Source organism: Eriocheir sinensis, chromosome 64 (genome assembly GCF_024679095.1).
Source record: "Eriocheir sinensis breed Jianghai 21 chromosome 64, ASM2467909v1, whole genome shotgun sequence".
NCBI lineage: Eukaryota > Metazoa > Arthropoda > Malacostraca > Decapoda > Varunidae > Eriocheir > Eriocheir sinensis.
In genome coordinates, this window is record NC_066572.1 from 3,318,051 (window position 1) to 3,331,746 (window position 13,696).

At 48.5% G+C, this 13,696-nt stretch overlaps 1 protein-coding gene across 22 annotated transcripts; it reads right to left on the reverse strand.

The window, feature by feature from the left end:
• Nucleotides 1-17: 17 nt before the first annotated feature.
• LOC126987295 (calcium-transporting ATPase sarcoplasmic/endoplasmic reticulum type-like) lies at nt 18-13,395 on the reverse strand. Of its 22 annotated transcripts, none has more exons than XR_007740669.1 (12): nt 13,272-13,395; nt 12,219-12,323; nt 10,206-10,344; nt 9,294-9,436; nt 9,006-9,096; nt 8,097-8,548; nt 6,119-6,787; nt 4,935-5,860; nt 3,599-3,716; nt 1,741-2,852; nt 1,352-1,362; nt 18-1,229 (listed from the first exon to the last, which is right to left on the reverse strand). XR_007740669.1 is itself a non-coding variant. In XM_050844162.1 (10 exons), exons 1-10 carry the CDS (start codon nt 13,290-13,292, stop codon nt 2,652-2,654), a joined length of 2,865 nt encoding a protein of 954 aa, XP_050700119.1. In that variant the 5' UTR covers nt 13,293-13,395; the 3' UTR covers nt 18-2,651. The 22 variants fall into 22 exon arrangements, 1 of the variants encoding a protein (XP_050700119.1); XR_007740666.1 differs by lacking the exon at nt 1,352-1,362 and adding an exon at nt 1,548-1,624 and having other exon boundaries at nt 18-1,285; XR_007740656.1 differs by adding an exon at nt 1,548-1,624 and having other exon boundaries at nt 18-1,406.
• Nucleotides 13,396-13,696: the final 301 nt, after the last annotated feature.

Below are 13,696 nucleotides of genomic sequence, written 5' to 3' on the forward strand. Positions count from 1 at the left end.
CTTAAATTGATTCAGTCTTTATTTCTGCTATTTCATGTATTTATTTCTGCAAGTGTACAGGGAACATGGGTTTGTATTCACTCTCACAGAAACTCGCCCACTAGTCATTTTTTAAGAACATAACCAAATTGTACAGTGCGGGATGCCTGTATTTAACCTTCCCATCACTCTGACATCATCTCATATTAACATCACTACTCACTCAAACAAAAACACAGACAAGTGATACATAAAACAACAGGGGCTTGAGTACAACAACAGGTTCACCCTTCACACATCCCGATGGGACTCGTGCGTCAGTCTGTGTTGAACGTAACCTCATAACAAAACAACATAGAGTCAGTAAAACACAAACATACATGAAGCCCTGCCATGTTACCACCAGTCACCACGCTCACAAACAGACGCATGACTTCACGAACTCTTAAACTCTTGTACATTGGAGACAGCGCCATGTTACGCATTTCCAGGCATCCCGATCAGAATGAATGAAAAGTGGTTGCGTCGACCTTCCCACCTCTCCTTTTGTTGCATGATGTGACCTTACTGATTTGTGAGAGTTCAATGAGGCGATTATCATGTAGCGAAAGGAGAGGTGGGGAGAGCAGAAACCAGGATAGTGTGGCAATGTTGTTACCAAAGGAGTCTGGCGAAATTCAAATTGTCACCCGTAAGATAGTGTCTCGTGTGTTTTGGGTACTTCGAGATCGCGACTACACCCAGAGTACACACACACACACATATATAAAAAAACACTATATCAATGTCGGTTTGCATTTCACGTAACTCTTATGGATAACAACTAGTGCCCGACGGGACCTGGAAAATGTCAACATGAAACTGCCTACAGATGGAATTATGAACCTGACTCACACGCAAGGCAACCAATGTTACCCTTATATGAAAACGGAATGATATATCGAAGGGCATGGGAGTGAGGAAGGGGAGGGGGACATTGCTAACTGGTAAACTATATAAACTATACCCAGACTGCTACACCATTCCGAGGCATGGCTGACTGACTGGCTGGTGTAATCTAACTAAGCTAATCTCTAAACTCTCGTCACTTAAGTTTTACTACGTCGGAAAATGTAACCAAAACTCACGCGCCGTCGCTCCTACATCACAGACAGGCCTTGCTAAGTGATAACAGCCTGTGCGAACTCTGTGACTTTGACCTGATGAAAATGTTGCGAGTTTTAATTTTTCAGTATATCAGGATGTGTAAACTTAAAACTCGCCTTCCTACATCACAGACAGATCTTGCAAACTCTGTAAATTTGACCTGATGAACATTGACAGCTGAAAATGTTACGAGTTTTAATTTTTCAGTATATCAGGATGTGTTCACTTTAAACTCGCCTTCCCACATCACAGACAGATCTTGCAAACTCTGTAAATTTGACCTGATGAACATTGACAGCTGAAAATGTTACGAGTTTTAATTTTTCAGTATATCAGGATGTGTAAATTTAAAACTCACATTCCCACATCACAGACAGATCTTGCGAACTCATAATAGCCTGTACGAACTCTGTAAATTTGACCTGATGAACATTGACAGCTGAAAATGTTACGAGTTTTAATTTTTCAGTATATCAGGATGTGTTAACTTAAAACTCGCCTTCCTGAATCACAGACAGATCTTGCAAACTCTGTAAATTTGACCTTATGTAAATTGGTGGCTGAAAACTCAACTTAATTTTTCAGTATATCAGGATGTGTAAACTTAAAACTCACATTCCCACATCACAGACAGGTCTTGCGAACTCTGTAAACTTGTCCCAATGTAAAGTGACTGCACCAATCTGTAAACTTGTCTCTATCTCCAAATTTCAGTATGTCCGGAAATGTAAACTCCAGCCCACCTTCCTACATCACATAGGCCTATTGGATTGACTATGTGTAAACTGTAAATGCGTCCCACCAAAATTCCAGGACATGTAAACTCTAAACATACACCCACTTTTCTACATCACAGACAGGCAAATCTAACTTACAAGAGCCTGTGTAAACTCAAGACATGTAAACTCGCCCAGAATAAAGTTAGGTACAAAGGGCAAAGGTGTGGTTTACCTGGTGTTAATACTCTTAGGCAGACACGTAAACTCTCACCCGTTAATCGCATGCAAACTCGTGCCCACATCTCTGTACAAAGGTAAACTGCGGGACACGTTATGACATGTTATGGGTGGGCGCTGGGCGGGGACAAGCTTGTATTAGACCTGTATTTGACCTGTACAGTTATGCGCGAATGTACATACATGTGTGTGTGCAGTCTACACACACAAACACACGCACACGGCTATTGTCCTACGAGTCACCCCCTCAAGAGGTCACCCCCCCAGGGCAGCGACACTGACCTCCAATGCCAGTCTGCCAACCTCCCTCGGGGTCTGGGATGGTCTGGCTACCCTGAGGACATCACGGCTAAGCGCTGGTGTCCCTGAGGCAGACCACGGCGGACTGACACGCACACACACACATACAAACACCGTCACCCCTCACCCCGGCCTAAGCCTCCACAATGCCCCAAACAGCCGGTACAGACTGCCAAGTATAAAATAACCCACTTTGGACCCCCAAGCACCACAGGAGTACTTGGTGCTTCCCCAGCCTCAGCCCACCAGTGATAGCAGGCAGCGGAGGGGTTAAAAGAAGTAGACCTTGATGAACGCAAAGTATGCAGCCCAGGCCAGCACGATCCAGTGTGAGGCGAGGATGGGGTTGCGTCCGAAGGTGACTTGTCGCGCCACCAGCTTGAAGGTTTCGTCCAGGAGGATGACGGGGAAGGAGATCTTGAGGACCGCCATCCACTGGGCCACGGACAAGGGCTGTACGTTGAAGACCACCTGCGGGGAACGAGGGAGTGAGAAGGTGGACATAGACGAGCCGTGTGTGGCCGTGTTATTACCCAAAGAAATGAACGAAATTTAACCCAGTAGCAGCAGGGATCATGTTTCTTAATGGTCCCTCCAAGCGAGAAAAATGAAAAAAAAAATCACCCCTCACACAAACCATTTCATAATATATATCAAAGCATTTGTGATCAGTTTATGTATCATCTATTTTGGGGGTTTATATCATGGCAAAAATTTGGCCCATCGCTGGTACACGGTAAAGCCACAAATTTGGCCCGTCCTCCTTGACACCTTCAATCATCGTCAATCATCATCAATCACACCTCCACTCCCTCCCTTTCCTTATAATTCTCACCCTTCCTTCCTCTCCAACACTCCTCACATAATTATACATCATTCTCTAGTCAACCTCACAGACCCTTCTTTCCCACACTCAGACCCTTCCTGCCATTCCTTTCCCCTATCAGCTACCCTTCAATAACCTTCTCTCCCAGGCCTTGCATTCTCCAGTCAACCTCACAGGCCCTTCTTTCCCACACTCAGACCCCTTCCCTCCCTTCCTTTCCCCTATCACCTACCCTTCAATAACCTTCTCTCCCAGGCCTTGCATTCTCCAGTCAACCTCACAGGCCCTTCTTTCCCAGCTCCGCTCAGACCCTTCCTGCCATTCCTTTCCCCTATCATATACCCTTCAGTAACCACCTCCTCCTCCTCCACATCTTGTCAGCTGCACTCACCGCCAGAATGTTGAAGTACAGGATGAAGAAGTGGAGCACCATGGAGAGGGCCATCGCCGCCAGCAGCCACCCGTTGTACCAGGGCGGCATCACCACAAGGGACTGGTTTTCCGAGAGGCTGTGAAAGATGAGGACTGTATTTGGGACATCGCAAACAGGGAAAAGAATGTTGGAAAGTTTCGTTTAGTCGGCGCAACATCTGTGGTCATATGCCGGAGAGACACAGAAGGGGAAGGAATTATAGGAAGGTTGGAAAGTTTCGTTTAGTCGGCGCAACATCTGTGGTCATATGCCGGAGAGAGACAGAAGGGGAAGGAATTATAGGAAAGTTTCGTTTAGTCGGCGCAACATCTGTGGTCATATGCCAGAGAGAGATAGAAGGGGAAGGAATTATAGGAAAGTTGTTTAGACGGCGCAACATCTGTGGTGATATGCCAGAGAGAGACAGAAGGGGAAGGAATTATAGGAAAGTTTCGTTTAGACGGCGCAACATCTGTGGTCATATGCCGGAGAGAGACAGAAGGGAAAGGAATTATAGAAGGAAACGGATCCCAGGAGACGGGACACAACCCCCGACTAATACCTGGTACCCATTCACTGCTGGGTGGACAGGAGTGTAGGGTATCTGCAAACAGGGACAGGTTCTAGGAGACAGTAGGTCAGAGTTCTGTTTAAATGGTTGTGTAGGGCAGAGATGGGAGAAACTGTGGGTGTAAGGAGGGATGTGTGTGTTGGAAGGGGCTGTTTGAGAGGGTGTGGAAGGTACTGTGAGAAGGGCTGTTTGGAGGGATGTGCAAGGCAGGGGAGGTTGAGGAGAGACAATAGTTAAGTTTTGGGACATCAGACAAATACAGATTCTAGGATGGGCTGGGGAAGAAAGGACATCACAAACAGAATAGGCTGGGAAGGAAAGGGTTAGGGAAGGAGAACAATGGTTAGGTAAGAAAGAACAGTGGGTTAGGCAAGATAGGGAGACCAATATCATCTTCATTTTGTTACCCAATTCACTGTACTCTGGGCAATAAAGGACAATACTGTGGTTCTGATTATTAAGACTTTGGGTGTTTTCCTCGGAGATCCCGTCCAGTACCCAGGGAAAGCAAGGCAAGGACTAGAAGGGAAGGCAGAGGACGAGGAAAGAAAGGAAAAGATGAATTAATGGAAGGGAAAACTGGGGCCGACTAATGTTTGCAAAGTGTGTGGCAGGAACAAAGACAACCAAGATGAATGCTTCTGCAGGACACAAGAAAGGACGGCTACACCAGACTGGGTTGTCACATGATGTTAATGGAGCACGCACTCTCTCACACACACACACACACGCACACACACACACCTATTGAGGGCGTTGAGCATCTCGATGGTGACGAGGACAGACAGCGCCATGGTCATGGGCGCGGGGTGGCTGAACACAGCACAGTCCAGGCCCTTGAAGTTCTCTGGGTCGTTGAGGCAGGACAGGTGGTGGGACAGCTGGTAATAGGTGACCTGTGGGCCGGTGGGGTCGTACATGAACCACCAGGAGGCGGCGAACACTGTGGCCACGCCCACGTAGAAGCCGATGGCCAGGTAGCGGATGAAGAGCCAGCCGGAGATGAGGGATTCGTTGCCCTTGCGAGGGCGGTGCAGCATGATGTCAACATCGGGAGGGTTGAAGCCCAGGGCCGTGGCCGGTGGTCCGTCCGTGACCAGGTTGACCCAGAGCAGCTGTACGGGGATGAGCGCCTCGGGCAGGCCCAGGGCAGCCGTCAGGAAGATGGACACCACCTCGCCGATGTTTGAGGAGATGAGGTAACGGATGAACTGCTTCATGTTGTTGTAGATGGCGCGGCCCTCCTCCACGGCCGCCACGATGGACGAGAAGTTGTCGTCAGCCAGCACCATGTCTGAAGCTGATTTAGCCACGGCCGTTCCTGACCCCATGGCAATGCCGATCTCGGCCTTCTTGAGGGCCGGGGCGTCATTCACGCCATCACCGGTCATGGCAGAGATCTCGTTCTCCCCCTGCAGGTACTCCACGATCTTGGACTTGTGGAACGGCTCCACGCGGGAGAAGAGCCGCGCCCTGAGGCAGGCGGACCGCTGCTCCGCTGGGGACAGCTCGTCAAACTCCCGGCCAGAGTAGGACAGGCCGGTGGTGTCCTCGTCAGTCCCGAATATCCCGATGCGGCGGCAGATGGCCTCGGCCGTGGCCTTGTTGTCACCGGTGATGACGATGACGCGGATGCCGGCGGCGTAGCACCTCCTGATGGACTCACGCACCTGGGGGAGAGGAGGAGGTCAGGCGAGAAGAGGGGATGAAGGAAGGCAAGGAGGGGAGAGAGATGTGCTAAAGGCCATGGAAGGAAGGGCGAGATGGACAACCCCAAACTAATAAGAAAACAGAAGGAAAAACACACACACACACACACACACAGATATTAGAGGCTTAATCCAACCCTGCAGAAGGAACAAACAGCTAAACACAAACAGGTAAGTCACAAAAACTGCACATACACACACACACACACACAAACGCACCTCCTTCCTGGGTGGGTCTAGCATGCCCACGACCCCCACAAACGTCATGTCCACCTCATACGTGTGGAACTTATCCGAGTCCCCAAGATCCATGTGGACAGGGTTGGGCGGGTCATCGCGGGTGGCCAGGGCAAGGCAGCGGAGTGTGTCCCGTCCGCTGCCATACACACGCGTCACGGCCAAGATCCTCTCCTTAACGGCGGGGGTGAGGGGGACGCGCCGGTCGCCGACACGTACATAAGCACAGCGCTCTAAGATCCCCTCTGGCGCACCCTTGCAGAACATCTTCGGGGAGGTTCCGAGGTGGGACTGTCGGAGGGGCGTGCAGTAGGAGGACATGGACTTGCGGTCGCGGGAGAACTCCAGCGTGAACTCCTTCTTCCAGCGAGTCTCCAGGTCGTGTTTGCAAATGGTGGCGGCTGAGCGGCGGTCCACCCCGGCCTTGGACAAGTTATAGGGGTTGAGTTTCTCGGCGAGCACAATGAGGGCTGTTTCAGTAGACTCCCCGACCTTCTCAAACGTGCCCTTGAATTCGTTGTAGTCAATGGAGGAGTCGTTGCAGAGGCAGGAGATGGTGGCCAGCTCCTGCAGGGCCTTGAAGTCGGCGCCGCTCACCCGGTTGCCGTGGAGATACACGTCACCGATGGGCTCGTACGTGGACCCAGTCACCTGGAGGGAACACTCGTTAGTAAAAGTGGAAGGCTGCAGGTGGGTAAGTAAAGGAATAGCACCAAAGAGTTACTTGTTTTCCTTGCAATGAATGGAAACTAGTGGAAAAAAAGTTGGAAAGTTTTGTTTAGTCGGCGCAACATCTGTGGTCATATGCCGGAGAGAGACAGAAGGGGAAGGAAAGTTGTAAAGTTTCATTTAGTCGGCGCAACATCTGTGGTCATATGCCGGAGAGAGACAGAAGGGGAAGGAAAGTTGGAAAGTTTCATTTAGTCGGCGCAACATCTGTGGTCATATGCCGGAGAGAGACAGAAGGGGAAGGAAAGTTGGAAAGTTTCATTTAGTCGGCGCAACATCTGTGGTCATATGCCGGAGAGAGACAGAAGGGGAAGGAAAGTTGGAAAGTTTCATTTAGTCGGCGCAACATCTGTGGTCATACGCCGGAGAGAGACAGAAGGGGAAGGAAAGTTGGAAAGTTTTGTTTAGTCGGCGCAACATCTGTGGTCATATGCCGGAGAGAGACAGAAGGGGAAGGAAAGTTGGAAAGTTTCATTTAGTCGGCGCAACATCTGTGGTCATACGCCGGAGAGAGACAGAAGGGGAAGGAAAGTTGGAAAGTTTCATTTAGTCGGCGCAACATCTGTGGTCATATGCCGGAGAGAGACAGAAGGGGAAGGAAAGTTGGAAAGTTTCATTTAGTCGGCGCAACATCTGTGGTCATATGCCGGAGAGAGACAGAAGGGGAAGGAAAGTTGAAAAGTTTCATTTAGTCGGCGCAACATCTGTGGTCATATGCCGGAGAGAGACAGAAGGGGAAGGAATTATAGGAGAAGGGAACAGACCCCGGGAGACAGGACACAACCCCCGATTAATACCTGGTACCCATTCACTGCTGGGTGGACAGGGGCATAGGGTATCGGAAAAGCCGCCCAAATTTTTCCACTCCGCCTGGGAATCGAACCCGGGCTCTCTCGGTTGTGAGCTGAGTGTGCTAACCACTGCACCACGAAGCCCCCTAAAACTAGTGGACGGAAATATGACACACATGGGTTAGGTTTCTTTGCTCTCCATTCAAAGGCTGCCCTAGATTTGGTTCGGCCAATTAATAAAAGGCAGGTAAGGTATCTTGGAGCTACATGTTACAGGTCAAGTGGAGTGGGCTAAAAGGTAGGCTGGGTAAGGTAGATACAGAGCCAGACCAGCACAAGCAAACTACACTGTACTCCTGTTCCTAACGCCCTCAGACTCACGGCCACACTCCACTCCTGCACGACCTTGTGTCCCATGCAGTACAAGACAAGTGACTCACCTCAAACTCCAGCAGGCTGCACTCATTCCCCTCGACCTTGTCCATGAGTAACATGCGGGAGACGGACATCATGTTGGTGGTGAGCGTGCCGGTCTTGTCGGAGCAGATGACGGAGGTGCAGCCCAGGGTCTCCACGGAGGGCAGGGAGCGCACGATGGCATTCTTCTTGGCCATGCGGCGCGTGCCCAGGGCCAGGCAGGTGGTGATGACGGCCGGCAGGCCCTCGGGGATGGCGGCCACGGCCAGGGCCACAGCGATCTTGAAGTAGTAGATGGCGCCCTTGATCCAGGAGCCGCCGTGGGCAGGGTCGTTGAAGTGGCCGATGTTGATGGCCCACACGGCCACGCAGATGATGGAGATCACCTTGGACAGCTGCTCGCCAAACTCGTCAAGCTTCTGCTGCAGCGGGGTCTTGATGTCTTCCGTCTCAACCATCTCAGTACGAATCCTGCCTGTGGGGGGAGGAACAGTGTGTCAGCGGTGGAGAGAACAGCCACACCCTGCACACATGGCACCATAACACACACACACACACACACGAGGCAATGGTAAGAAACTGAAGAAGAGCGACTGTAGGAGAGACATCAAGAAATACAGTTTTCCATACAGAAGCACAACAACATGGAACGGACTTGACGAGGAGACTGTGTGTGCAAAAACCATTCATGAATTTAAACACACACACACACAGCCACAGGAGCACACCCGAACTATGCACACACTCACACACTCACACACTCAGCAAAGGTCACTCCAACACCCAAGAAATCTATTAACCATCCAAGTTGAATAGTAAATCATTAATAACATATACTGTGAAAGACAAACAAGCAAAACATCAAGTGCTATAAGAGAAAATAAGGATGTTAAACGAAAAGAATAAATGCTTCAAGCCCTGCCGAGCCTCACCTATCGCTGTGCCCAGGCCGGTGCCCACCACGATGCCCAGCGCCTTGCCTGTGGCCACGTTGGTCCCCGAGAAGAGGATGTTCTTCTTGTCCTGTGCGGGGAGAGGAAGGGATGACTTACACGAACTTATAAAGAGGGAAAAAAAGTGTTCATTTCCTCGTCGACTTCTATAGTAAACGGCAGACCAATTATGAAAGAAAAAATGAGGTTTGTTGTGGCATATGTGGTGATGACAGGTTAGGTTAGGTATGGGTCTAACCTCACCCCCTCTCGCCACCCCCCACTCACCTGGTTGACAGCCTTGGAGTCCGATACGATGTCCGTGTGCTTGATGACGGACACAGACTCCCCCGTCAGGATGGACTGGTCGACCCGCAGCGTGGTGGAGAAGATCTTGATGAGGCGGATATCGGCGGGGATCTTGTCACCCACTGTGGAGGAGACGGATGTGAGGTGGATATGTGAGGTGGAAGAAGTACAAAGACCATATGCAGAAACAACAATAAGAAGTTTAGTTTCCTATATAGAAATGTTATGAGTGGAATGAGCTGAAGGTAGATGTGATGCAGGCAAGGAACATCACAACTTTGACTTAGATAAAAATAGACATGGACACAGATCAACATGAGATTCACCCGGTAGCAGCGACGGGCCAAATTTGTGGCTTTACCGTGTAGCAGCGACGGGCCAAATTTGTGGCTTTACCGTGTAGCAGCGACGGGCCAAATTTGTGGCTTTACCGTGTAGCAGCGGCCAAATTGTAGCAGCGACGGCCAAATTTATGTCTTTACCGTGACGGGCCAAATTTATGTCTTTACCGTGTAGCAGCGATGGGCCAAATTTATGTCTTTACCGTGTAGCAGCGACGGGCCAAATTTGTGCCATGATATAAACCCCCCAAAATAGATGATGCATAAACTGATCACAAATGCGTTGATATATATTATGAAATGGTTTGTGTGAGGGGTGATTTTTTCTCATTTTTCTTGCTTAGAGGGACCATTAAGAAACATGATCCCCGACCGTAAAGAATGCAGAAATTTCCAAATCATTAATCCTAAACAAAAACTTTGATACTTGAAGCTGTTGAGATATGGAGATGGGACCACACGAGCATAAGCCCAGACACTGTAAAACTAAAACTAGGTAAACACACACACACACACACACACACACACACACACACACACACACACACACCTGCCACTTCAATGATGTCGCCGGGCACGACCTCCCTCGCTCGTATCTTCTGGACACCCTTCTTGTTGGCGCGCACGACCTTGCCTATCTCCGGCTCATACTCCTTCAAGGCCTCAATGGCGGACTCTGCATTGCGCTCCTGAGGGGGAAGACAGAGGGCGTGAGTGTGAGGTGAAGGTGAAGAACGTGATTAAGGAGGTGGGAAGTGTGGAAGGGGGAACCGTAGGACATGAGTGTGAGAGTGAAGAAGAAATTATGTAAAGGAAGGAAAGGAAGGGAAGGGAAGCATTCGGTATTATAAGACAGATTTGCTTCTTACATCACCTATTTCCAAAGGTCAAAGAGGGGGTCAGTCAAGGTCTAATAAGTCTTTCTTCAGGTTCATGGTACAGAGGAAGGGTCAAACTACCACTAGGGTCATAAAACTACTCCTGGAAATGCCCACAACTCCTATGAAAGCCTTGTCAAATGAGTGTTTCTTTAGGTTCATGGTACAGAGGAAGGGTCAAACTACCACTAGGGTCATAAAACTACTCCTGGAAGTGCCCACAACTCTTATGAAAGCCTTGTCAATTGTGTTTCTTCAGGTTCATGGTATAGAAGAAGGGTCAAACTATCACTAGGGTCATAAAACTACCCCTGGAAATGCCCACAACTCCTATGAAAGCCTTGTCAAATATGTGTTTCTTTAGGTTCATGGTACAGAGGAAGGGTCAAACTACCACCAGGGTCATAAAACTACCCCTGGAAATGCCCACAACTCCTATGAAAGCCTTGTCAAATGAGTGTTTCTTTAGGTTCATGGTACAGAGGAAGGGTCAAACTACCACCAGGGTCATAAAACTACCCCTGGAAATGCCCACAACTCCTATGAAAACCTTGGCAAATGAGTGTTTCTTTAGGTTCATGGTACAGAAGAAGGGTCAAACTACCACTAGGGTCATAAAACTACTCCTGGAAGTGCCCACAACTCTTACGAAAGCCTTGTCAATTGTGTTTCTTTAGGTTCATGGTACAGAGGAAGGGTCAAACTACCACTAGGGTCATAAAACTACTCCTGGAAATGCCCACAACTCCTATGAAAGCCTTGTCAAATGTGTTTCTTTAGGTTCATGGTACAGAGGAAGGGTCAAACTACCACTAGGGTCATAAAACTACTCCTGGAAGTACCCACAACTCTTACGAAAGCCTTGTCAATTGTGTATTCTTGGGCGGGGAAATATCTTATAATACCACCATGAATGTTGTGTTAAAAAGAACTGAAGAGGAGGATGGTAAGGGAGAGCGTTGCCTGAAGAAGATTAGGAAAGAGTAAGATGATGGTACCAGTTATTGAGTGTCGGGAAAAAGAGAAAAAAAACTGTAAAAAAGGAAAACTCGGGAAAACTTGGGAAAGGATGATTTAGTTTGGAGATGAATGGTGAGAATGAAGACTGATGGAGATGAGTAATGAGATGAATGATATTAAATGAGGTAAAGAATAACTGGAAAAAAATGAAAACTCTGGAAAACTTGGGGAAAGATATTTACGACATTAATAAAAAAAAAAATAATGAAAATGAGTATTGCAAGAGGATGAGGACTGTATGTATCTGTCTATCTATCTATTTGTGTTTATCTATCTTACCTCAATCAATCCATCTATCTCTTTCTCCCCAATATCTTTTTCACATCACTGTATTGAATTTTTATTTATTTATTTATTTATTTTTAACATCTACACCTAAAGAACATAAGAACATAAGAACGCAGGAGTCTACAAGAGGCCGGTAGGCTTGCTTGAGGAGCCTGGATGGTAGTCGGCCCCAGCCCGTCACAGCGCAGGCAAGTGTTTATAGTGGCGCCATCTTCTCTGTATACTGTATATATATATTTTTTAGATTTTTAATTAATATAAGGGAACAAATGTAGCTATACAGATGTGGTTGTTGCATGAAGATAAGGAAGCTCCCCCCGCAAAATGTCACCCCACTCAACACCACCCCACCCACCCCCTCACTCCCCTCCACCCACCTGCCACACTCCCACGATGGCATTAGCGATGAGGATAAGCAGGATGACGAACGGCTCCACGAAGGCAGTGACGGAATTCTCGCTCTCCTCGAAGCATGCCAACACCTGCCGGGCACAGACAGAATGACAGGTTAGGAGAATAGCATAAAACATGATATTAACCCAGTAGCAGCGACGGACCAAATTTGTGGCTTTACCGTGTAGCAGCGACGGACCAAATTTGTGGCTTTACCGTGTAGCAGCGACGGACCAAATTTGTGGCTTTACCGTGTAGCAGCGACGGACCAAATTTGTGGCTTTACCGTGTAGCAGCGACGGACCAAATTTGTGGCTTTACCGTAGCAGCGACGGACCAAATTTGTGGCTTTACCGTAGCAGCGACGGACCAAATTTGTGGCTTTACCGTGTAGCAGCGACGGACCAAATTTGTGGCTTTACCGTGTAGCAGCGACGGACCAAATTTGTGGCTTTACCGTGTAGCAGCGACGGACCAAATTTGTGGCTTTACCGTGTAGCAGCGACGGACCAAATTTGTGGCTTTACCGTAGCAGCGACGGACCAAATTTGTGGCACCGGTAGCAGCGACCAAATTGGCTTTACCGTGTAGCAGCAACGGGCCAAATTTGTGGCTTTACCGTGTAGCAGCGACGGACCAAATTTGTGGCTTTACTGTGTAGCAGCGACGGGCCAAATTTGTGGCTTTACCGTGTAGCAGCGACGGGCCAAATTTGTGGCTTTACCGTGTAGCAGCGACGGACCAAATTTGTGGCTTTACCGTGTAGCAGCGACGGGCCAAATTTGTGCCATGATTTAACCCCCAAAATAGATGATGCATAAACTGATCACAAATGCTTTGATATATATTATGAAATGGTTTGTGTGAGGGGTGATTTTTTCTCATTTTTCTCGCTTAGAGGGACCATTAAGAAACATGATCCCCGCTGCTACTGGGTTAAGTAAAACAATAAAAATGATTAAGTGAAACAATAATAATCATTAAGTACAACAATAAAAATGCTAACTAAGTGTATAACAAGTGTAGGAGAGACTCACAAAGGATATGATGGCGGCCATTAGCAGGATCTTCACCAGCAGGTCATCAAACTGCTCCAGAACCAGCTGAAGAAGTGACTTGCCCTCCTCAGCCGGCAACTCTGGGGGGGGTAGGGCAGGTTAGGGGTCAGGGGGTCATAGGCTAGGTTAGGTTAGGAGGTCAGGATCTCTGGGTAATAAGTTAACCCCTTGGCTGTGTGTTTCCTAGCAGCAGACATCACCAAGCTACAGGAATGGAACAAAAAGTGGCTGCTACAATTCAGTGAAGAAAAATGTAAAGTCCTGCACCTTGAGAGGGGATATCCAGCACACTAATACCACATGGGAAACACTCCACTATCCACCACAGAGGCAGAGAAAGACATGGGAGTGTATGTTACCAGGCTACCAGTGAAGGGATATCCAGCACACCAATACCACATGGG